Raw genomic sequence first — 20,687 nt, forward strand, 5'->3', positions numbered from 1 at the left:
TGGGCGGGAAAGACTTTAAAATGGCGTCTGCAAGCCCACTGAAATTGACTATAGAGGAACAGGTTCCTTTCACTCCTCCTAGAAGCCTAACCAGGTCACTTCCCGTCCCTCCCAGCAGTGGAGAGTTGAACAGGAGCAGTTCTATAGACAGCAGGTCATTCTCAAGCACTCCAGGAGAAGAAGAGGTTGAGAATGGACAAGAAAATATTCAAATGAACAATACCTCGATTAATATGGGCCTAGGGGGAACAAAGAAGGTTATTGGAGTCTTTTAGGATTCTAATTATTTAATTAATTAGGGGAGAAGAAAGGGGTGTGGCCACTGTCAAGGTTGTCTAGCCCAAGATTGCGGTAAATGTAAAATGTGTAGAGACAAGGTAAAGTTTGGAGGTCCAGGGGTCAAGAAACAGAGGTGTTTATTCAGAAAATGTCGTCACTTGGTATGTAAATGTACATCTAATTCGTAATAGCCTGAACTTTTGTAATGAAAATTGCAAATGAACATTTATGCATATTAAATTAATAATGTGATATTAATTTTAGATGAAGGCTCCGTCCTTCAGTTTGTCTCCAGCTGCTGCTAACAGGAAAAGGGAGAGAGCTGATGATCCAGCCACTGACTCACTGTCCCCCATCACGTCAGCAAGAAAGAGAAGATGTACAGTTCAGTATCGTCTGGCATCATCATCTTCTGAATCCTCTGATTCATGTATTATAATTAACACTGATCAACTCACTAACGCTAATGACACACCCACCAATACAGGCAGTGAGCCCCGCCCACTAGCTAATAAAGTATTCAATCCTCCAACTGGTGTCGGTAAGAATTGGCTGAGTCCTTGTAAAAGGTCTCCAATAAAAGCTGGAGCTAGTCCGAGGAAGAAAAACTCATTGTTTGGTAAACAACAACAACAACAACCACCTTTAACAAGCAAACAGACTCTAGGCATTGACTCTGCTCCATTTAACAACCTCCTTCACGTCAGACATGGGACAGACACACCAGGATCATATCATCATTATTCCATACTGGATAGACTCAGACTCATTCCTGATAAGAAACTCATTCCCATTCCATCAACGAACAGTTTGAGTCTCGGATCCATCACAGAAGCAGCATGTGTACCACAAGAAAAGGAAAAATCTGAAAATATTGTTCACAATGATGAAGGGGCTCCATTATCAGCAGAGGGTCTGGAATTATTCAAAAGATACCAGACCCTTACCAAGGCTTTGACTAGTGGCCCTTCTGATTGTCAAGGTGACTGTCTCCATGACAACCACGTGTCCCCGCTTAACGTGAGTATATACATATTGAACCAGAGGAAGAGAGGGAGGGGAAGGAAGAGGAAGAATGAGGTTCAAGTAGATTCCTCTCAATACAGCATGACTAAGAGATACTCTAAAAGACTTAGAGCAAAAGGTGATGATAAAGAAGCCAGTCCTAATGACACCCCTCCTCCTCCTCCTCCTAACCCACCAGGAGGAGGAGAAGAAGAGAGAGTATCCAACAGACTAGGCCATGAGCTTTGGACTGATCATTATACACCTCATGCCTCAGGGGAGGTTGTGGGTGACAAGAGAAGTGTCTCTGTATTATTGAACTGGTTAAAGCAATGGAAGGAGGTGTGTCTTGGTAAATGTGTCTCTCTGAATGACTCCATTTCCTCTTCTGTTCTAAGTGAAGAAGAACCCTTTCCTTCTCTACCGCCAGCCATGATTATATCTGGTCCTACTGGGGCTGGAAAGACAGCGTGTGTGTATGCGTGTGCGGCAGAGCTTGGCTACAGAGTCCTTGAGATTAACACGACTCATGCAAGAAACCGTCAGGGTATCATATCACTCCTGCGTGAAGCCACTCTCTCCCATCAAGTGGCATTAAAAGGAAAGACTACTGATATGAGAGAGCCACACCTACCTGCCCCGCCCCCTCCTAATAAGAAAGGAATATTATCATTCTTTACTCCAAAGGCTCCAGCAGTCCAATCAAAGTCCCTCAAGGAAGAACTATTCCCCAGACTAGAAGAGAGGGTCCTGACATTAGAGACAGCCTCTCTTGTCCTCATAGAGGAAGTTGATGTGTTGTTTGAAGATGAAGTGAGAGGTTTCTGGTTGGGACTTTACGATATATTGACCACTTCTAAAAGACCAATCATATTAACAACTAATGGTAAATTAATAACTATTGATCAACTACTGGTTAATTAACTATTAGTTAATTGACTAGTTTTAAATAATTTTAATATTGGTTTTAGGCATAATTTAAAATGTTTTTAGCTTAAAGTGTTTTTCATATTTACTTTTTTAGAAATCGGTTTAAAATTGGACACTCCTTATCAAAGCATTAACATGGCCACTCCCTCAAAAGTGATTATTAATTAGTTTATTATAATTAATTTATTTTTAGGATGAAGTTTCTCTTCATGTTCAGTTGCTTTCAATGTCACATGACTATCACATGACCACTGAAGTGGCCAATCAGATTACAGAATCACTCGGCTGTGATATTCGTAAAATCTTTAGTACATTGCACTTCTGGCTGGCCGGCCATACCCTCTCAGACCAACCAGTGAAACTAGTACGTATATGATCGGATCCATTTTTATTACATTTTCTGATACATATTGATGTACTTATGCTGTGTAGAAAGTTTGAGCTGATTCCGACTTCAATTTTTCAAATTACGGCCATTTTAAGAAAATGCCAAAATTCTGAAAAGTACCCAAGGCTATAGCCCATGGTTTTTTCCAAAAAATGGCTCCGAAATCACCCCCAATTTTTATTACATTTTCTGATACATATTGATGTACTTATGCTGTGTAGAAAGTTTGAGCTGATTCCGACTTCAATTTTTCAAGTTATGGCCATTACGTTAAAGTATCTTTCCAATAGGATGATGTCATTGAGAAGAAACCTCAAGATCCAATCACTTCAATGACACTGGGCAGTCCTTCGATCAGTAAATCCTCCTCAATATATCAGGAATTAGATGAAGCTGTCCTTTATACTGATGCTTTGTTAGCTGCTGATATATGCAATGGAAGAGTTACTGATACCTCTAGCAACTGTAGAACAAAGGATAGCCTCAGTGAGGAATTGTCAGAGATTGATACTACCTTGAACATGGAAGAATGGGAATCAGTCTTATTAAGCAGTATGGGAATGAGGACAGGTTTTAGAGGAACTCTATTAGGAACAAATAAGTATAAGTTAAAGATTATTATTATTATTATTGGTCATTAATTAGGAATAACGCTGAGATGGAATCGTTAAGAAGGAAAGTATCTCTTGATGTTTTTCATGTTAGAACTGTCCTCTCTAGACAGTCCTTGGCAACAGACTGTCTGCCATTTCTTAAATTAATCTGTAAATATGAGAATGACAGGAAACTAGCTAAAACTAGTAGAAGGTAGGAGGACTACATTATTAATTATTATCAGTGTGGTGTCACTAATTATTTCTATTTTAGATTTAGTCATTATCTTATGCAGAATAGTTTGGATCACTTAGAACAGTTTTTATACTCAAACACTTTCATTTATGAATGAGTCATAACTCTCTTTGTTATACAGTACATTGCAGTTGAGTTGAAATATTATCATCATGATTATTATTGATATAATAATTATTATTATTATGTTAACAGTTAAGGCAGTGGTGCCAGGTCTGGTTCTACCCACCTAGAGAGAGGGGGAGAGGAGATTGTGACACAGTTTGAATTAAAGATCAAGATGTGTTTCACTGTACCTTTCTTTAGCATTTTTAGAATTTATCAGTTCTTGTGAATAATATTTAAAAAGCAATCTTGAATCTTTAAGATAAGGATTGGCTTCTAAAAACTCTTGGAAACTCTCACCACAGTCCTGTATATATAGACACATCATTGATGCAATGATGTTGTATGGTACCTTCTCTAGTCCTTTACATATCATGTGAATGAAGAAATTAGTAATAGTCTCATGATATCCTCTTTTGATCTACAGTCACATGACACTAGATCACATGACCAGTGTGTGTGTGTGTGTGTGTGTGTACCTTGTCACTGTTCTTATCGTTGAATCGTTTTATTCCGTCTCTAAAGGACAATACTAGAACACTCTCTGTATTCAATGACATTTACTTGATTAAAGGAACTGCTTTATCAGGACCATGTTGTTTGATGTAGTTCCAGGCCATTCTTAAATGAGCCTGTACAAGAATTATAACAATGAATAAACTCTCTCTCTTACTTCGTGGCTCCAGTCTTCGTATGCCAGTGTAACACTTTCAAATGATTCCATGAAACTGGCATCACCCACAGAATGATATGATCTATTGATGGAGACTCACTCTCTTAATGATGAGGGGCTATCCAGTTCCTACCTTGCATAATACAGTAGAGGTGACACGTGTGTATCCACATAACTGATCCTCTCTACTGCCCCATACCAGACACGATGGTCCCCTATATCATGAACACTGTGTCCATTGCACTCCAGGACTGCACTACAGTTATGCAGTAAAGGGTGACCCTAGTACAGTTTTTAATGTTTTCATCATCATTATTATTATTATCTTGTCATTACATTTTTTGATATTGAGTGTGGAATGTTGTCAAACTGGTTGGGTTTCTCATCTTGAGTTTGTTTTGAAAAGTGAATACTGAGGTAAATCTAACAATACACAAGTTTAGCCACAGCCATATTTGTTCACATAGACTAACTTGTTTTTCTGATAGAACATTAACTGCAAATTGTTTAGTTTCTAACAATAGACCATGCATCCTACTAATGAAGAGCAATATATTAGTATCACCATAATGATGATGGACGGTTACCTTGGTTTACCAATACAGAATGATATAATAGGAGGATTGAGTGATACACTTGTAAATGAACTGCAGGTTATTCCTCTCTTTAAGACTCCATCACTGCTAGTTACAACAACAACTATAATGAGATGATAATAATAGTCTTTGAAAGCTACAGGTGTTATTTACCTGAAGAAGGCACTTTTCTCATAGCTTGTAAGAACCTGTTGTTCTCTTTACTATTTTGTAAAAATAATATATCAGTAATTAATAGTTGATACCTCCTTGACTGCTGCTTAATAGTCTTTTAAACCTCACTTTAAACTGAAGGAACCTAAAGGAAGACATTTTGAATATTAAAATTACTTCCAGTTAAAAAAGAGGGCGTTATCCTCATTTAATTAAAAGAGGGTGTTACGTTTTGCTTAACATGATTTCCCGGTCTTTTTCTTGGCTTGCTGAGCATTCTAAGCCTCTACTTTTATCAGGAAATAATGTGAGAGTTCTCTCTGCACCTGGGGAATACCTCCAATGGCTCAAGGTACATACTGTTGTTAATATTTTTACTTTTATTTTGTTTTTAGAGTCAACTAGTTTCTGTTAAATGGAGGATTCTTCTCTCTTCACTTTATCTGGGCACTGGCTACCTTGAGAAGGAGCTGGTAGATACAATAAATACCTTATTATTATTATTATACTCTCGTGTTAGGTTGGACTAATAGCTGATTCACTTCGGACCAATTCCTCACTCCAATGTAGCATTGTATTGGATAGTCTACGTGGCCATCGTGGTAACCCAAATTCTGTCAGCGTTCTGGGAAAATTGATTCAAGAATTCCCCCATCAGTTCTCACTGTACATGTACCACACGCCCTCTTTAAGAGGGTCGTTAAAGCGGGCATTACCCCAGAGGATTAACGAAGTGGTTGGATTGCAGCACACCAAGCTGCACGTCTTTGATAATAATGTCCTAATGACAGGGTAAGAGAGAGAGGGGGGATATTGCAGGTGGGGGCTGGTTTTAAACCACCTCACTCTTCCTCAATATAATTATTATATATTTTAAGCTGGTCATAACTTTATTTTTTAGAGCTAACCTGAGTCATGATTACTTCACAAACAGGCAAGATCGTTACATTAGTTTTGACTCCTCCCCTTCTCTGGCAAACTATTTGTCAAAAGTTCACGAGACTCTCTCTCAGCACTCCTTCCTCGTAAAACCCGACAGTAGCCTAGCTAACCCTCAGGCAATGAGAGGACTCAACCCTCTTCAATCAAAGAGGAATTCAAATATTTTTAAAAAATCATTTTATGAAGAAATGCAGACCATCATACAATCAAAGACTCATGCTGCTGAGACTCATTCCCATACTGCTAAGTCTCATTCTCATCATACCACTAAGACTCATGCTAATACTAATACTGAATCCTGTATCACTAGTGAGACTCGTTCCCATACTCCTAGTACTGATTATGAGAGTATTGGCATGGAATCAGAGGAATCAGACACAGTGGTGTATCCATTGGTTCAAATGGGAGAGTATGACATAAGACAAGATGAAGAGGTCACTGCTGGTTTGTTGTCTAATGTCAGTGCCAATGAAAGACTCTGTATTGCGTCAGGGTACTTTAATCTACCTCATGTACACAAGAGGTCACTGCTAGACAGTAAAGGCCATATTTCAATATTGGCCTCTTCGCCTCAGGTAAGATTATACTGACTCCAATCATTCCAGCCAGTTCTCTCTTCCAGTGTATGGGATTCTATGGAGCTCAAGGTCCAGCTGGATCAATACCACAGTTATACAGTAACCTAACGGCCCAGTTCCTCAGGGACTCTTGTCCCCATGGCTCCAGGATCAGGTACTACGAATACCATAGGCAGGAATGGACTTACCATGCTAAAGGTAGCAGCTGTTTATTTTTTACTATTGATGATACTATCTTTTGCAATTTTGTCAATATTTTTGTTTTTTTTTCTGATTAATAATAACTGGTAATTATTTATGATAATGCCGTTAGGTCTTTGGTACTACTTGCAAGGAATGAATCTGCCAAGTTTGACACTCATCGGCTCCAGTAACTATGGTAATAATAGTAATAATAATAATAATAATAATATTTTAAAAATTTTATTTATAGGCTATCGCTCGTTAAAGAGGGACCTGGAGTGCCAGGTTGCCATAGTAACGAGGAACAAGAGACTACAGCTGGCTCTTGATAAGGTAGTAATACCGACCGTTTTGTGTTTTTGTTAATTTTGAGGAAATTAAATCTCATGCTTTACACCTGCTGCACTGCATTAAGTACACATGCTCTGACTATTTCCTTGGTATTAATTTTCATGGTTAAATATCACCCACAAAGTCCACACAGTTAAATATCCTATGGAATTTTATTACGGTATCATTGCAACACTGCTGATGGTATATCTGATATGTAGGAAAGAGAGCAGCTGTACAATTATGGAACTCTATTGAGTCTAGAGGATATGAAAGCATCACGTGACCACAGACCCTCTCTATGGGTGAAAGGGATCACTCCATTACTCAAATATTATGTATAAATCAATTTTTATTATTAATACTCATGAATAATTAATGAGGCACGCCCATTCAAAGACCCATTCATTCAATTTCATTGGAGCGAAGAAAGGAATGGCGAGACAAGCAGGAATGAAGGGACTCCAGTTATGGTGTAAGCAGGTCACTGAAGGATACAGAGACGTACAGGTCACTAACATGACCACCTCTTTCAGAGACGGGCTCGCATTCTGTGCCATCATTCACGCCTTTAGACCTGACCTTATGTAAGGGACACGGTGACCTTGTATTGTCAGCTGAGAGACAGAGAGAGGCCGGGGGACATGGTACAATCATGTGTAGAGACGCCTGCTGAGCTAGTTTGAGAGAGGGGGAGAGTGTTTTGTCTGTATTTGGTTAGTATTAATGTATGTCTTTTTTTGGTCATTTCCAGACCTTTTGACAGTTTACAGAAAGGTGATGTAGCTCGAAACAATGAACTGGTTAGTACATGTATCCGTATAATAGAGAGTAGCACAGTCTGTCTGTCAGTTTACTGTCTGTTTGAGTCTTTGGATATCAGGTATTTGTCTCACCTTAGGCTTTCAGAGTTGCTGAAGAAGAGCTAGACATCCCAGCACTCCTGGACGTACAAGACATGGTGGACCTTCCTGTGCCTGATAAACTGAGCATAGCAACGTACCTCATTTCTTATTACAATCATTTCAAAGAAATGCAGCCTCAGAAGAGAATGAAAATGGCCGCAGAAGAAGAAGACAACAGTCCACAGTCAGTTCCTAAACTGACTTCAGCAGCAAATCGAGTGACAGCTCGTAAAGATGAACACGTGCTACGACCAACACAACAAGCTGTAGCTGCTGGCATCAAGAGACCTTCTTCACCGCCTAAAGTAACCAAACCTGCTCCTGTTCTTCCTCCAGTGGATAAGAGGCACAGTGTTGCACCCTCTCCCCCTACCGGAGGAGAGGGTTCGCCTGTTCCTAAGAAGCCATCTCCCAAAGTGCCTCCTCGTCCAATGTCCACTGTCATCTCACAGTACGAGGCTAAGTCAACCACACCCACTGCCCCTCCTCCTTCTACTGTCACTAAGAAACCTTTGACCTCAACTGTATCAACTCCGCCTGTAGTGTCACCAACTCGTACTGGTGGAGTGGGTGTGGTCACAAGAAGGTCAAAGTTTGCAGTGTCAAAGCCTGCGTCCACCAATGAGAAACCGGTTGCCATGGAGACAGAAGAACCTCAGAAGCTCCCATCTCAAGTCCTCGTTCCTCCGGCAAAGGTAGAACTTAAAATACTAATAATATTTTTATTAATATTATTATTATTTATATTATTTAACGTTACTTATCATTACTCTATCAATTAGTACAATGGCTCTAGATTAGGGTGGGTGTGTGTGTGTGTGTGTTTTTAAGAAGGACTGAATGTTGTGGACTGCTTTTAAATGGCATACAAGAATGACAATGGTGTGTTTAGGATTGTACTAATGTTTTGTTTTTCATTTCATTTCAATTTAGTAACATTATTAAATTTTATATTATCTTTTGTTTTCACCATTAAAAAATTAATTATTATTAATTATAATTATTTAAATATTATTTCTTTGCTCGTTCTTGCAGCCTCCCACAAGACGAAGTCTAAAGAGAGGGGGCGTGGCAGGAGGAGGAGACAGTATAGATATGTGTGAAGCCTGTCATGAAAAGGTCTTCCTAATGCAGAAAGTACACGTAGAAGGACACTTGTTCCACAGGGGGTGCTTTAAGTGTAATAAGTGTAGGTCCACCTTACAGTCTAAAGTGTACGAGTATGAGAACGAGACTGATCGGTTTTACTGCCGACAGCATTTTAGAGAAATAACTCGACAGAAGTCAATCAAAAGGACAATGGAGGCTAGAGGTATAAAAGCTTTTGATGAGAATGACATACCAAAGAAACAAAAGACCAACGGTGAGTATGTTACTGATAAGAAGAGAGAGGTGACTGTTCCAGTAGCCACACCTACTCCTCCTGAGACAACAGCTGATAAACAAATAAAGGACTCACTCCCATCTTTACTGTCGTCTTTAGCAGCTCAGAAGAAAAAGCAACCAGCAGCTGATGGTAGTGGAGGTATCCCTCCTCTTAGACCTCCTGCCAGTAGAGGACCCCCTCCTTTAAAATCAAGTGTATCGTCTCCATCTGTCGTTAAACCTTTTGTACCTTCCCAACCTTCTCCGCCTACCAATAGACCCAGACCACCAGCTCCTCCCACTAAACGACCAACTGATCACACTCCTCCTCCTCCCCCTAGACCAGCTGCTCCTCCCTCACCCTCAGTCGCCAATAAATCAGCTCCTGTTTCAAAATCAAAGTTTTGGGTAGGCAATGATCCAGCTGGTAATGGATCTTCTCCTGTTACTGGAGTCAGGAAGAAGACAGAGCTACATAAAAATGGTGAGAGAAGTCCTTCTGATGTTAAAGAGACCCTGAGTCCAACCAGACCAGCAGTAGGTGAGTGGTGGAAGAAGAAGGAGAGAGAGGAGGCAGTAAAAGAAGAGAATAAACCAGAAGGGACACGCCCATTCCCTCCACCCACTCAATCAAGTAACCCTCAGTCTGATATAAACCGAACCACGGTGCTCATGCATTATGAGTTTGGCCCCTCCCACTTTGCTAAGAATGAAGGAGCACAGAAAGTACTAGAGGAACATTATGAGTTTCAGCCGAGAGACCATCGTGATTCGGAACCTTCTCCGTATGAAGTACCTCAATCCAATAAGCAGCAGCCTCCCAAACCGGCCCGTGGGAAAAGAAAGGGTGTGGCCAAAGATCAACCCCACCCACCTCGTAACTCTGAAACCTGGAAGAAGCCCTATGCCCTGACCCGTGTTGCTAGTGATACTAATGAGTATGCTATCATTGGACCTGGAAAGACTAAGGCACCTGCTAGGGCTCCACCCAGTCGCCCCGCCCCTTTTGCTGCTCATCAGAAAAAGAAGTCATTGATATCACCTTATGCTATTAGTGAACTGAATGAAGACTCACCAATCAGAGGTAATTATTAATAATAATAATAATGAATAATAATGAGTGTCTTAATTTTAATTTTTAGATAATTTAAAGAGAGACAGACAGAGGAAGATTGAGGAGTACCAGTCTCAGTTAGAAGAGGTGGAGACTAAACTGACCCAGCTGGAACAGGAAGGAGTCAGACTAGAGACACAGATACGTAGTCAAGGAAATGGTAGGTCACATGACTTGAGGAGATATTAATTGTTTGATTGGTGCTAGATGATGATGGTGATGACCAGTTGATAGAGGAGTGGTTTAATCTTGTTAATCAAAGGAATGACGTGGTGAAGAATGAAGCAGAGCTGGTTTATATGTAAGTACCTTGTACTCCTGTCGTAATGAGAGTTGTAGCAGACTAGCAGTTCAATTAGCAGTACATGGCATTGTGGGAATTAGGTACACCTCTTGTGAGCTTAGTTAAGCTTGTTCCAATCGAAATTGGATTTTTAGTTACTCAAAATTAGGACAAAGTCCCTGTACTATTATTGTATGCCATAAATAAAAACGAGAGGATTCTCCCCATTTTAATGATATTGTTATACCTACAGGATTAGAGATTTGGAACTAATTGAACAACACGATATTCTTGAGCTTGAAATAAGAACAAGACTAAGTAAAGATGGTAGGTATTATGACAAAGAGACGTTGTACATCTACTTGTAAATAATGTTTCTTTCTCTTTCTCAAGATTCACTGAAGACAGAATTAGAGAAAGTTGAAGAAGCTACCATGATAGAGGAACTGGTTGAGCTGGTTATGAAAAGGGACAAACTTTTGTGGGAATTTGACGATAATAAATTGAGGTACGTATAATTATTTGTACTTATTAATTAATTAATAGTTAACTTTTTAATAGGGAGGAAGAGACTGTGTAATGTATAACTATTGTACATAATTAATGATTATTATTGTTTTTATTATTATTAATGTTCATGATCAAAGTGTTTCTCTATTCTACAATCATGTGTGATTTTTATGATAATAATTATTAAATATTTTATTTATTAATTGGTATTATTATTATTATTATTGTCAGTTGCAGGTGTCTTAGATATAAATCCAACTTTCATTGGTAGTTTATAACCTACAGATTTGAATGCTTTCTTTGCATAAAGATTATCCTTAAACTCAAAAAGCATTGTCCCTGCTTTCACAAAAGCAACAAAATGGTCGACGTTTCCTTTTCCACTTCCCATCCTCACACCGAGAGGTTTCTTTGTCACTGGAAAGTGTGGAAACACCAGGGTCTTTATGCCGGACTTCTTTCTCCCAAGAACCCTGCCTAGTACAACACGACAGGTCTCAATCTGTGCAGCTGTTATCCTCTTAGGCTCCAGTGCGTAGATACCGTGATCATGGTGCTTAAGGGTAGGGACTGATGGCTTCTGGCCCTGCTTCAGACAGTACAGCATCTTGTGATACTTCCTGAACTTGGTTTGCTTTGGTCTGGGTAGATTTGCAACGCCCCGTATCTATAAAGGAGTCAGTACACTGGGCACATTAGTACAGGACTTGCTTGTTGCATAGGGAACAGGAATTTGGAAAGCACTTTGCTAAAACTCGCCATTTTATTGTGAACCACGCCCCTGCCAATTTTGGGCACACCCATTAGCTTATTTCCCGGGGAAATGACCGCTAAATCCTTATGGCAAAGAAGGGCCAATGATGTTAGAACCAAAGTACTCCTCCTCCTCCTGCTACCAATGAAGACTAGGTAAGTATGTACACAGCACTGATCTGTTGCATGTACTTCAGACAATGCATGGTTTATCACGATAACTAGGAAACAATGATCTAACTGCATTGGCTAGCTAGTATGTGTTGATATTGTATTATTATATATACAGTAGTTGATAGTTAGTAATGAATTGGTAATAACAGGGAACCATGATCTAAACAGTTCAATAGATCAAGGTCTAGACACATAAAATGGAATATTTAAAGTTCCTTATAATGTACACAGTCTGGCATTATTCTGATTTAGTATAAATTGCTCATTTTCAACAGGTTTCACAGTCCACTATACCTCCGACAGTAATGCCATCTCTTTCTGAGAACATACTTGTATTCATAAAAGAAAAGTTCTCACCATCTCAATACTCCTGCCTCAACGAACAGCTGGAACGTTTTGAAATACAAAAACCATTTTCCGGATGTAAAGTACTTTATGCTGCTCCCCTGTCTCTCAATACTTTGGTTGCTATGCTACCAATTGCATTTGGTGGGGCAGACCTCTCAGTGTCCTGGCCTGAGATTACTACTCCTGACGAAAAGGCTCTTTCATTTCTTCAAACCTGTGGAGTCCCTTGCTACAAGAAAGTACCAGATACGCTGTCCTTTGATATAATTTTGGATTGCTGCGGTGACCATGCAGCAATTGAATCAACAAGAGGTTATGTTGAACTGACAAGAAGTGGCCTGGCTCAGTATCACAATCTCAAAGGTAAAACCTGTTTCGATGTAGATTCAAATCCGGTGAAGAATATAGAAACAACTCTTGGTACAGGAGATGGATTAGTAAGAGCACTGAAACAGTCTGGCTATCTGGAGCTGCAAGGGAAGGAGGTGCTTTTGTTTGGTTTTGGTAAAGTCGGTAGGGGAATCACCAGAGCTCTCCAGTTAGAGGGCTTGCATGTTAGTGTCGTTGAGCTAATTGAAAAACCACAAAAGTACAACCAATCCACAATCAATTGGATCAGCTCAAACAGCAAGGAGCGTGTTCTTTCAGCTGTTGGAGATGCAGATTTCATTGTTACTGCTACTGGAGTCAACGGAGTAATTCAAAACAACTACCCCATACAACCATTTCTTGATAGCAAGGCAATACTGATTAACATGGGGGCTGTGGATGAGTATGGATCAGACTTTCCCAACGAAGCAATACTCAATAATAAAACACCACTCAATTTCATACTAGATGAGCCCACTAGTATGAGTTTCATTGATCCAACTTTAGCACTGTATAATGAATGTGGAGCCTTGCTAGCATCCCAATCTTGGGACGAAGGGATACAGCAACCTCCTAACTCTATCGTTCAATCTTTGGTGGATAAGTTTTGTGGTGAGCATGGCTATTCAAGAGAGGAACTCATGATCTAGAGCTCCAGCATATATTCAAAGGAACTGTATAGTTTAGACTATATGCTAACAATAATTACTATAATTGAATATCAAAACTGATAAAATGCTAAACTAATGATATTACCAACAATTTGTTAAAATGCTACACATATACACATAAACAACACCGAGTAGTTCCTAATAGCCCATCCTATCAACAAGATCTATTCATAAAAGGATTTAATAATAATAATAAGTGTGGTAGGACAAACCTTTATATCCCAAACTTTCTGAATTAGTAGTTTTAGTTTTGCTGCCTCCTTCCTATAGAATGCAATCAATCAATCATTAAGGAATGTGTCATTTGGATACTACCTTAGTTTTCAGAGCTGGTAAGTCAAGAAGAACACAAAGTCTGTTTCTTTTCTCCCTAGCATCAGGTAATGGCCCATCCCTATAAAGTTCAGTATAAAGGAGACTGGATAACTCTCATTACCATTGAGTTTCATTTAATATCTCAAATATTTCATTTCCTCTTTCATCTTCAGGTAGTAGGTCACTATCCCCACACATCAACAATGCTTTGTATAGCCGCTCAGCAGTAATACGTCTAACCTGACATTAAAGGAATAAAGACCAATCCTTTAACACTTCTACTTACTTTAGGAAACGAATGACCCAGTAGGAGCATCAGTTGTGAGAAAGATGATTTATTTGCAACTTCAAACTGTAGCAGTCCAGTAAACCTGTGTTACACCATCATAAGGAGACTGCGATTAAAGGACACTTGATACTTACACACAAATACTGTTAAGGATTATGATAGGATCACGGGAACCTTTAACTTCTAATTTGACTCTATCAAGCAGCAAAGCTGGGAAAGAGTCCCTACAAGAGACAAGAATAAGAGGAACCTGTCCCTCTCTCTCTCCCTTACTCTCCAGTATCAGACATAAACAAGTGAAAGGAAGCATTGGTTAAGAGTAAGTCTAGTGTCTTTAAAAGAGGCAAAATAACTCTAAAATTGAATTATAAGAATAGAATTATATTATTAATGAAAAATGAACCTTGGATTCCTTGAGTGTTCATCAAAAATCTTTAAAATTAAAACAGCAAAAGGCTCAAGCTCATCTTTGCTGAAGATGTACAATAGAAAGCAAAACCCAATGAATGAATGTACCTTTTGTCACTGAGATAGTGGAGTAGACTAGCACTGGAGGACTTGACCTGTATATACATAATGATCACATGAGAGTCACATGATCAACTCACCAGGGACTCTGTAAGCCCGCCCACACTAATTACTAATCCTAACAGAACCCTATAGGAATAGGTGTTGAGGCCGAGAGCTTGAACAGTAAAGGGGAATGAGGATTGAGCCACAGACCAATTGATATCCTTAATAACCTCACTGTACACATTGGAGGTAGGAGGAATGTAGACACATTGAAGTACCAATGATACAGGACAATATAGCTAACCTCAGGAATAATAGGTGTAATTCATCATTATGAGGAATGTTAGGTACTGGTGGACTAAAAATAAGAAATACTACAATAAAAATTTATTAAATATTAATTATTACTGGTGTTGCAAAAGTGATATTAGTTTATTGCAGGCAATTGATCTTGTTCTGTCAATCTTCTCATTCCCTTGCTGCAGGAGGTGACCAATCGTCTCAGAAACACTAATAGTAATATAAGAGTCATGTGACAGTCATGTAATCACCGCCCACTCACTAATGAGGCTTGAGTAGTGATGGGTTAGTATCAGTTAGTCTGATACAGAGACTCTCCAGGGCAGACATTGTGGCTTCTCTTACACTAAAAGAAATTACAATTATTATTATTTAAATAAAGCATTACATTGCCGCAATGTCTCCTCTTCTATCAGTTGAATAATCACCGATTGTTTTGAACAATGTTGAAAATACCAGCTCAATCAATGATCTGTTTAGAAAGTGCGTGGGTGGACCGTCAGCTGATATATCAACTTTATTGCAAATACTAGATCAATTTAATATAAAATAGAGGCTACACTGTACACAATCTCTTACTTGCTAATGGCCCTAATGACGTCTCGTCTTGATTCACAGTAAATTGCTGGAACTCCGTCAATATCTGACGCACTTCTCGTCAGTGATTTCAAGACCTATTACCAAATGTTACATCATCATTCATACTCTTCATTATAATTATATTCATTGTTACTGTCAGTAGTTTTCCTTCCAATATTTCTTTAGGCATAGCTCCCAGTGCAAGTGAAAAACCCATTCTTGCAAAATGGAGTTTATTATCAAGTTCAAAAATATACTGCGGCATTAAATGACCTGAAAAAAGTTTAATAATAATAATAATAATAATAATAATGATAATAATAATAATAATAATAATAATAATAATAATAATAATGATAATAATGATGATGATAATGTATATTAATGTACTTTGCACTACACGAATTCTTGTTTGATCCTTTGAGTATTTGCATTCACAAATGACACCAAAAGTCTTTACTGCTTCTTCCTAAACCAGTTATAAAAACCAGTCAAACCAGTATTAGACTGACCCTGATTGACTCCACAGTGTGTGGGAGGTTATCGTTAATTATTGACTGCCACACCTCCAATATAGCGTCACTTATTTTTAAATTAGAAAGACAGCATCTCTCAATATACTTCAACACTAAAGGGAAAGGACCAGTAACATCTGACACACCCCCTCCCTCCCTTACCAGCTACCCTCATTATATCTCCAGTGGATCCTTTGAATACTTTCCTTGATATAGCCTATAAAGTATGACCACATCAGCCAATTAATTAATTAACTTACCCTACTGGCCACGCCTCTAACAGACTCTGTCAGTTCAGCTCCTAAAAATTCTTCAATAGATCTAAAAATTAATATATGATAATTAACTGATATACTCGTTAATTAATTACTAAGTATACACAGTAAAGTCCTTACTGGTTGCTCTCAGCTGCTACTTTATAGAGTCCGTAAAGAACTTCGGCCACTGCATGCAGTGACCCATGACGAAGGCTGGTATCAGAAGAAGTGACGTTAGATAGAACTTGAGGAAGAACTGAAAGAGACAATGAATAGAAAGAGAGAGAGAGAGAGACTAGCGTAATACTTTCATCCATCATGTAGGAGGGGTTGAGAGGAGTTAGAACTGATAGGGAAGCAGCTGCTAATTCACGTATCGTACTATAAGACAGAATCACATTAACCCTAGCTCCACCATTGCTGACTCTTACTGGTCCCAATGGGGAAGCTTCACCTCTAGTAAGTGATTGATAAGGCACTGGGTGTACTCAGTGAAGGATCCTATCTTAAGACTCAGATCCAGGTAGACGTGGGAGATGCTACCAACAGCAAAATAATCCGCCATTGTTAGTATATCAATGCCATGGGGAAAAATTCCTTGTCTACCCACGTTCTCTTGAAAGGCGGCCTAAAGGAAAGAGGATACTCCATCGGTAGTTGTGAGTATGTGGACTTACTGAAGCAGCTCTCCTGCAGTTCACTTCTCTGTCAAATATCATGACGAGGACCAGGCCACTATGAAACACAATACCATAAGATTGGACCACTCTGGGTCCTCTTCATATATCGTAGGGTACATGCCTTTTTTTGAGGGCTATACTGTAGGTTTCACAGACTTAATTTTTGCAAATTTATGCCTGTCTGCCACCTTGTACTGTATTAATTTGATTTTCGCGTAAGCAATTTTCACAAATTTAATAAAAAATCTCGAAATCTGCAAAATTTACAGCCCTTGAAAAAAGGCGCCCTACGATACTTACGAGGCAATGTCTGAGACATAAGGTTTCAATTGTTCTGGATTGTAGGCTCTAGCAAGAGACCATGACACATAACAGGCAGCGTCACGGACATGAGATCCTAAAGTGGGTATATGACTTTAGGGTGTGGTTTTACTTAACTCACCAACACTGCAAGAACCTCTTCTTTCGTCATAAAGTAGAGCTCTCAATATAACTGGAACAACTACAACAATAAAATTAACATAATTGATGTACTTATGCTGGGTAGACAGTTTGAGCTGATTTCGACTTCAATTTTTCAAGTTACGGCCATTGTAAGAAAACGTCAAAATTCTGAAAAATACCCAAGGCTATAGCCCATGGTTTTTTCCAAAAAATGGCTCCGAAATCATCCCCAATTTTTATTACATTTTCTGATACACATTGATGTACTTATGCTGTGTAGAAAGTTTGAGCTGATTCCGACTTCAATTTTTCAAGTTACGGCCATTTTAAGAAAACGTCAAAATTCTGAAAAATACCCAAGGCTATAGCCCATGGTTTTTTCCAAAAAATGGCTCCAAAATCACCCCCAATTTTTATTACATTTTCTGATACATATTGATGTACTTATGCTGTGTAGAAAGTTTGAGCTGATTCCGACTTCAATTTTTCAAGTTATGGCCAATTTAAGAAAACATCAAAATTCTGAAAAATACCCAAGGTTATAGCCCATGGTTTTTTCCAAAAAATGGGTCCAAAGTTTATTAAATTTTCTGATGTGGTCATGCATTGGTGAATATTCATACCAACATCAAGTCTTTCTGGGAGGAGTAGGCCACGCCTACCTAGTTCCGCCAGAGCAAGACACCCTCCATGCCAGGTACTGTCAGTCTCAATTGTGCTGCAACACAACACGTTAAACTGGTTTGACTGGTTTATATTACCTGAAACATTCTAGCAATGAATCCAATACTTCGTTGGCCAGTTCTTTAGGTAACCTACCAGTTAGTCTACCGATTCTAAAGAGAGAGAGAGAGAGAGAGAGAAATCATTAAATGGAGGGTGTACACTATAGAGAGTGCGTCCATTAAGAGTATCCTAACCCTTTCGCAGCTGACCACCTCACAACGGTATCCTTGTCTTTAAGACCAGTCAGTAGCTCTCCTAGTATATTCTCAACTTCCTCTGGAATATCAAACTCATCCTCTTCCTCCTCCTCCTCCTCCTCCTCTTTAGTTCCGTCATCTTTAGCAACCGCTTCCATGGAAACTGTTGACAGTGTCTCTTCAAGAGATCGGCTTCCCCTCTGGTATCGCCATGACAACACTTTGGATGGGAGGAAGGTAGTTCCAAGACGCTGGAAGGAATTGAAATTAAAAGAAGTAAAAAATACACACACACACACACGAGTACTTGTATCAATTTCATGTGAAGTTTCCTCAGGAGTGTATTATTATGATCAGGTAAAGAATATCCTGTCACTAACTCTAGCACTAATGGAGCTATAGAGACCCATCAGGAGATTATTAATTCAAATAATGTTAGCAGTACCTATTGAAAGAACGTCCTCTCTTTTAGCGATTTTAAACAAGGTAGCCTAGGGGGGAGGGAAAGAGTAAAGGTTTTTAGGGTTTTGTTACGAACCAGTGTCTTTAAGAATCCACACTTTTGGTAATTGTTGTCTTCTACTATATGAATATGAATATAAGCCACATGTGTCAAATACATTAATAAATGCTCTCAATCTCTCGTACCTCTAAAAACCAGCTGCCCCCAATCAAGAAACTCTTTCAGTTTGAGTTTCTGAACATCAGGACGTGATAAAAACCTAACAGACAAACATAAGAACCAGATAAGGCCTACACTTGCAATAAGGCCTGAACCATATATGGAATTGAACCATATATGGGGTTGAACCATATATGGGGTTGAACCATATATGGGGTTGAACCATATATGGGGTTGAACCATATATGGGGGTTGTTTGGCTAAACGAGGTTGTTTAGCTAAATGGGCGTTAATTGAAGCCAATGTGAATCATCAGGTGTGGAATGACTGGAACCGGTTTTAAACCAGTTCAATGCGCATTAGTAGTGCTAGTGTGGAAAGGCCTCGCTATAGAGTGAGGGGGAGAGAGAGAGGGGGAGAGAGAGAGAGGGGGAGATTACTTTGCACAAACATGAGCAGCTGCATCTTGTGATTTATCAGAAGAACTCAAATAAACTTGACCAATGGCCATAATCCTGTCCACAGTAGAGCGGGCATGTCTAGTAGGCGTGGGATCCATACGACTCAAATCAAACGGAATCAAAACAATGATTGACAGCCAAAGCAATAACATGTAACGTGTTTCCCACGTCTAATTAAAAGGGTATAGTTATGACCTGGGGGTGTGGTCTTACCAGATAATCGTCCCTGTCTTGTTTCTGTAGTAAAGCCAGGACAAGATCAAGGTCCGATACCTCGTGGGTGAACCATCTTACGATAATCTTAGGACCCCTCAACTGGTTTAAAGTAATTTATAAAAATTGGAACAAAATGTTTCTAACTTTTGAAAACAAGTAGAGATACTTGAAGGCCTGATGCATCAAACTGGAAGGAGCATCTCTTCGTTTGACGATACCAAACAATTTATTGATGATACGTTCTACAAAATGACACAAACTGATCACATGATACCAGCTGGTTAAGGACATACCCAAGTGTGGATCAAGCAAGTGAGGCTGCTCCTGATACTTATCAACAATATCTGAATAATAAGTATATAAAGGTTACACAACAAAGTGGAGGTACACTATCTATGGCCTTATCATACTAGGGCGATAGGTCCGAGGTACTGTATGATAAGACCATAGATACTGGACCAACTTCTGCCATGTACTAAAATAAACAACTAGTTTACTTAGCAACAGGCTGTCTATTTTCAAGCAGGAGCCAGCCGGAGGTTAATAAGTAATTTCCTGGATCCACTTATTAGCCTCCGGCTCCCGGCGCGGCCCAGCTAGCTAGCTAGGTGCATGCAGTAGCCACCCTCCTCCTACCCGGGAAATGGCGGGAAACTACTCATCATACCCTCCCTGGGCCCCAGTGGTAAATCAGTTATTATATGGACCTAGATCAACTTGATCAAGCAATCTGATTGTTCAATTGCGCATGGTATAATAACATTATTATTATTATTATTATCAATTGTATTTTACTGGTCATTCTTTCCAGTGCTAATTCTAATGCTCTAAAATCCTTGAGTATCGAGGGGAGGGCATCAATGAGAGAATGGACTTCGTCATATTCTTCAAAATGATCGTAGACATTGCCATGAGTTACTATCCTCTCCGCCATTTTCTCTGACGCTCTCTAGTCTCTAATATGAGAAAATAACAAAAGTAGTGCTAATAAATAGTAATAATAATGATACGTGGGTGGCCAGCTGGTTTATTATGGAAAACAATTAAAAACAAAAATAATTAACAACAAG

The 20,687-nt window shown here is 39.2% G+C and overlaps 7 protein-coding genes across 11 annotated transcripts; 4 read left to right on the top strand and 3 right to left on the bottom strand.

Annotated features, from left to right (window-relative positions):
- Window position 1: 1 nt before the first annotated feature.
- LOC105313246 (uncharacterized) lies at window positions 2-3,725 on the top strand. The gene is made up of 9 exons (XM_011406521.2): window positions 2-257; window positions 300-440; window positions 544-2,170; window positions 2,309-2,367; window positions 2,408-2,578; window positions 2,893-3,203; window positions 3,248-3,409; window positions 3,470-3,581; window positions 3,647-3,725. The coding sequence occupies exons 1-8, from the start codon at window positions 21-23 to the stop codon at window positions 3,546-3,548; spliced, it is 2,787 nt and encodes a 928-aa protein (XP_011404823.2). The 5' UTR covers window positions 2-20; the 3' UTR covers window positions 3,549-3,581; window positions 3,647-3,725.
- Window positions 3,596-5,259, bottom strand: LOC109583024 (flavin-dependent monooxygenase, reductase subunit HsaB-like). Of its 3 annotated transcripts, XM_019998181.1 has the most exons (13): window positions 5,208-5,259; window positions 5,071-5,123; window positions 4,979-5,023; window positions 4,817-4,928; window positions 4,703-4,766; window positions 4,566-4,652; window positions 4,363-4,511; window positions 4,230-4,311; window positions 4,121-4,188; window positions 4,036-4,075; window positions 3,909-3,977; window positions 3,748-3,863; window positions 3,596-3,680 (listed from the first exon to the last, which is right to left on the bottom strand). In XM_019998181.1, exons 1-13 carry the CDS (start codon window positions 5,219-5,221, stop codon window positions 3,647-3,649), a joined length of 933 nt encoding a protein of 310 aa, XP_019853740.1. In that variant the 5' UTR covers window positions 5,222-5,259; the 3' UTR covers window positions 3,596-3,646. The 3 variants fall into 3 exon arrangements, with proteins under 3 accessions (XP_019853740.1, XP_019853741.1, XP_019853742.1); XM_019998182.1 differs by lacking the exon at window positions 5,208-5,259 and having other exon boundaries at window positions 4,703-4,763; window positions 5,071-5,172; XM_019998183.1 differs by lacking the exon at window positions 5,208-5,259 and having other exon boundaries at window positions 4,979-5,028; window positions 5,071-5,133.
- On the top strand, window positions 5,209-7,413 carry LOC100635570 (CDP-diacylglycerol--glycerol-3-phosphate 3-phosphatidyltransferase, mitochondrial-like). Its single transcript, XM_019998178.1, has 8 exons — window positions 5,209-5,330; window positions 5,374-5,451; window positions 5,499-5,770; window positions 5,880-6,495; window positions 6,543-6,696; window positions 6,812-6,877; window positions 6,932-7,014; window positions 7,233-7,413. The coding sequence occupies exons 1-8, from the start codon at window positions 5,220-5,222 to the stop codon at window positions 7,353-7,355; spliced, it is 1,503 nt and encodes a 500-aa protein (XP_019853737.1). The 5' UTR covers window positions 5,209-5,219; the 3' UTR covers window positions 7,356-7,413.
- On the top strand, window positions 7,373-11,389 carry LOC100635696 (MICAL-like protein 1). Its single transcript, XM_019998177.1, has 9 exons — window positions 7,373-7,598; window positions 7,766-7,814; window positions 7,913-8,611; window positions 8,952-10,365; window positions 10,424-10,555; window positions 10,603-10,696; window positions 10,932-11,005; window positions 11,072-11,186; window positions 11,240-11,389. The coding sequence occupies exons 1-9, from the start codon at window positions 7,390-7,392 to the stop codon at window positions 11,256-11,258; spliced, it is 2,805 nt and encodes a 934-aa protein (XP_019853736.1). The 5' UTR covers window positions 7,373-7,389; the 3' UTR covers window positions 11,259-11,389.
- LOC100635823 (50S ribosomal protein L16-like) lies at window positions 11,311-11,992 on the bottom strand. The gene is made up of 2 exons (XM_011406537.2): window positions 11,900-11,992; window positions 11,311-11,855 (listed from the first exon to the last, which is right to left on the bottom strand). Exons 1-2 carry the CDS (start codon window positions 11,990-11,992, stop codon window positions 11,388-11,390), a joined length of 561 nt encoding a protein of 186 aa, XP_011404839.2. The 3' UTR covers window positions 11,311-11,387.
- A 16-nt stretch (window positions 11,993-12,008) lies between these two features.
- Window positions 12,009-13,609, top strand: LOC109583023 (adenosylhomocysteinase-like). The gene is made up of 2 exons (XM_019998180.1): window positions 12,009-12,097; window positions 12,391-13,609. Exon 2 carries the CDS (start codon window positions 12,421-12,423, stop codon window positions 13,480-13,482), a length of 1,062 nt encoding a protein of 353 aa, XP_019853739.1. The 5' UTR covers window positions 12,009-12,097; window positions 12,391-12,420; the 3' UTR covers window positions 13,483-13,609.
- On the bottom strand, window positions 13,526-20,682 carry LOC100635950 (tubulin-specific chaperone D-like). Of its 3 annotated transcripts, XM_019998172.1 has the most exons (38): window positions 20,413-20,681; window positions 19,911-19,961; window positions 19,762-19,859; window positions 19,615-19,716; window positions 19,381-19,571; window positions 18,967-19,040; window positions 18,857-18,900; window positions 18,764-18,809; window positions 18,626-18,714; window positions 18,316-18,569; window positions 18,157-18,231; window positions 18,019-18,113; window positions 17,394-17,453; window positions 17,252-17,348; window positions 16,949-17,006; window positions 16,703-16,899; window positions 16,579-16,652; window positions 16,410-16,527; window positions 16,275-16,335; window positions 16,177-16,231; window positions 16,012-16,127; window positions 15,890-15,968; window positions 15,654-15,772; window positions 15,500-15,594; window positions 15,309-15,449; window positions 15,183-15,266; window positions 15,029-15,130; window positions 14,925-14,978; window positions 14,716-14,854; window positions 14,624-14,670; window positions 14,511-14,579; window positions 14,381-14,461; window positions 14,242-14,331; window positions 14,105-14,189; window positions 13,940-14,058; window positions 13,819-13,897; window positions 13,716-13,767; window positions 13,526-13,667 (listed from the first exon to the last, which is right to left on the bottom strand). In XM_019998172.1, the coding sequence occupies exons 1-38, from the start codon at window positions 20,549-20,551 to the stop codon at window positions 13,642-13,644; spliced, it is 3,555 nt and encodes a 1,184-aa protein (XP_019853731.1). In that variant the 5' UTR covers window positions 20,552-20,681; the 3' UTR covers window positions 13,526-13,641. The 3 variants fall into 3 exon arrangements, with proteins under 3 accessions (XP_019853731.1, XP_019853730.1, XP_019853729.1); XM_019998171.1 differs by having other exon boundaries at window positions 16,410-16,652; window positions 18,857-18,897; window positions 20,413-20,682; XM_019998170.1 differs by having other exon boundaries at window positions 16,410-16,652; window positions 20,413-20,682.
- Between the last annotated feature and the right edge of the window lie 5 nt (window positions 20,683-20,687).

This window comes from Amphimedon queenslandica, unplaced genomic scaffold (assembly GCF_000090795.2).
Source record: "Amphimedon queenslandica unplaced genomic scaffold, v1.1 AMPQUscaffold_13335, whole genome shotgun sequence".
Classification (NCBI taxonomy): Eukaryota; Metazoa; Porifera; class Demospongiae; order Haplosclerida; family Niphatidae; genus Amphimedon; species Amphimedon queenslandica.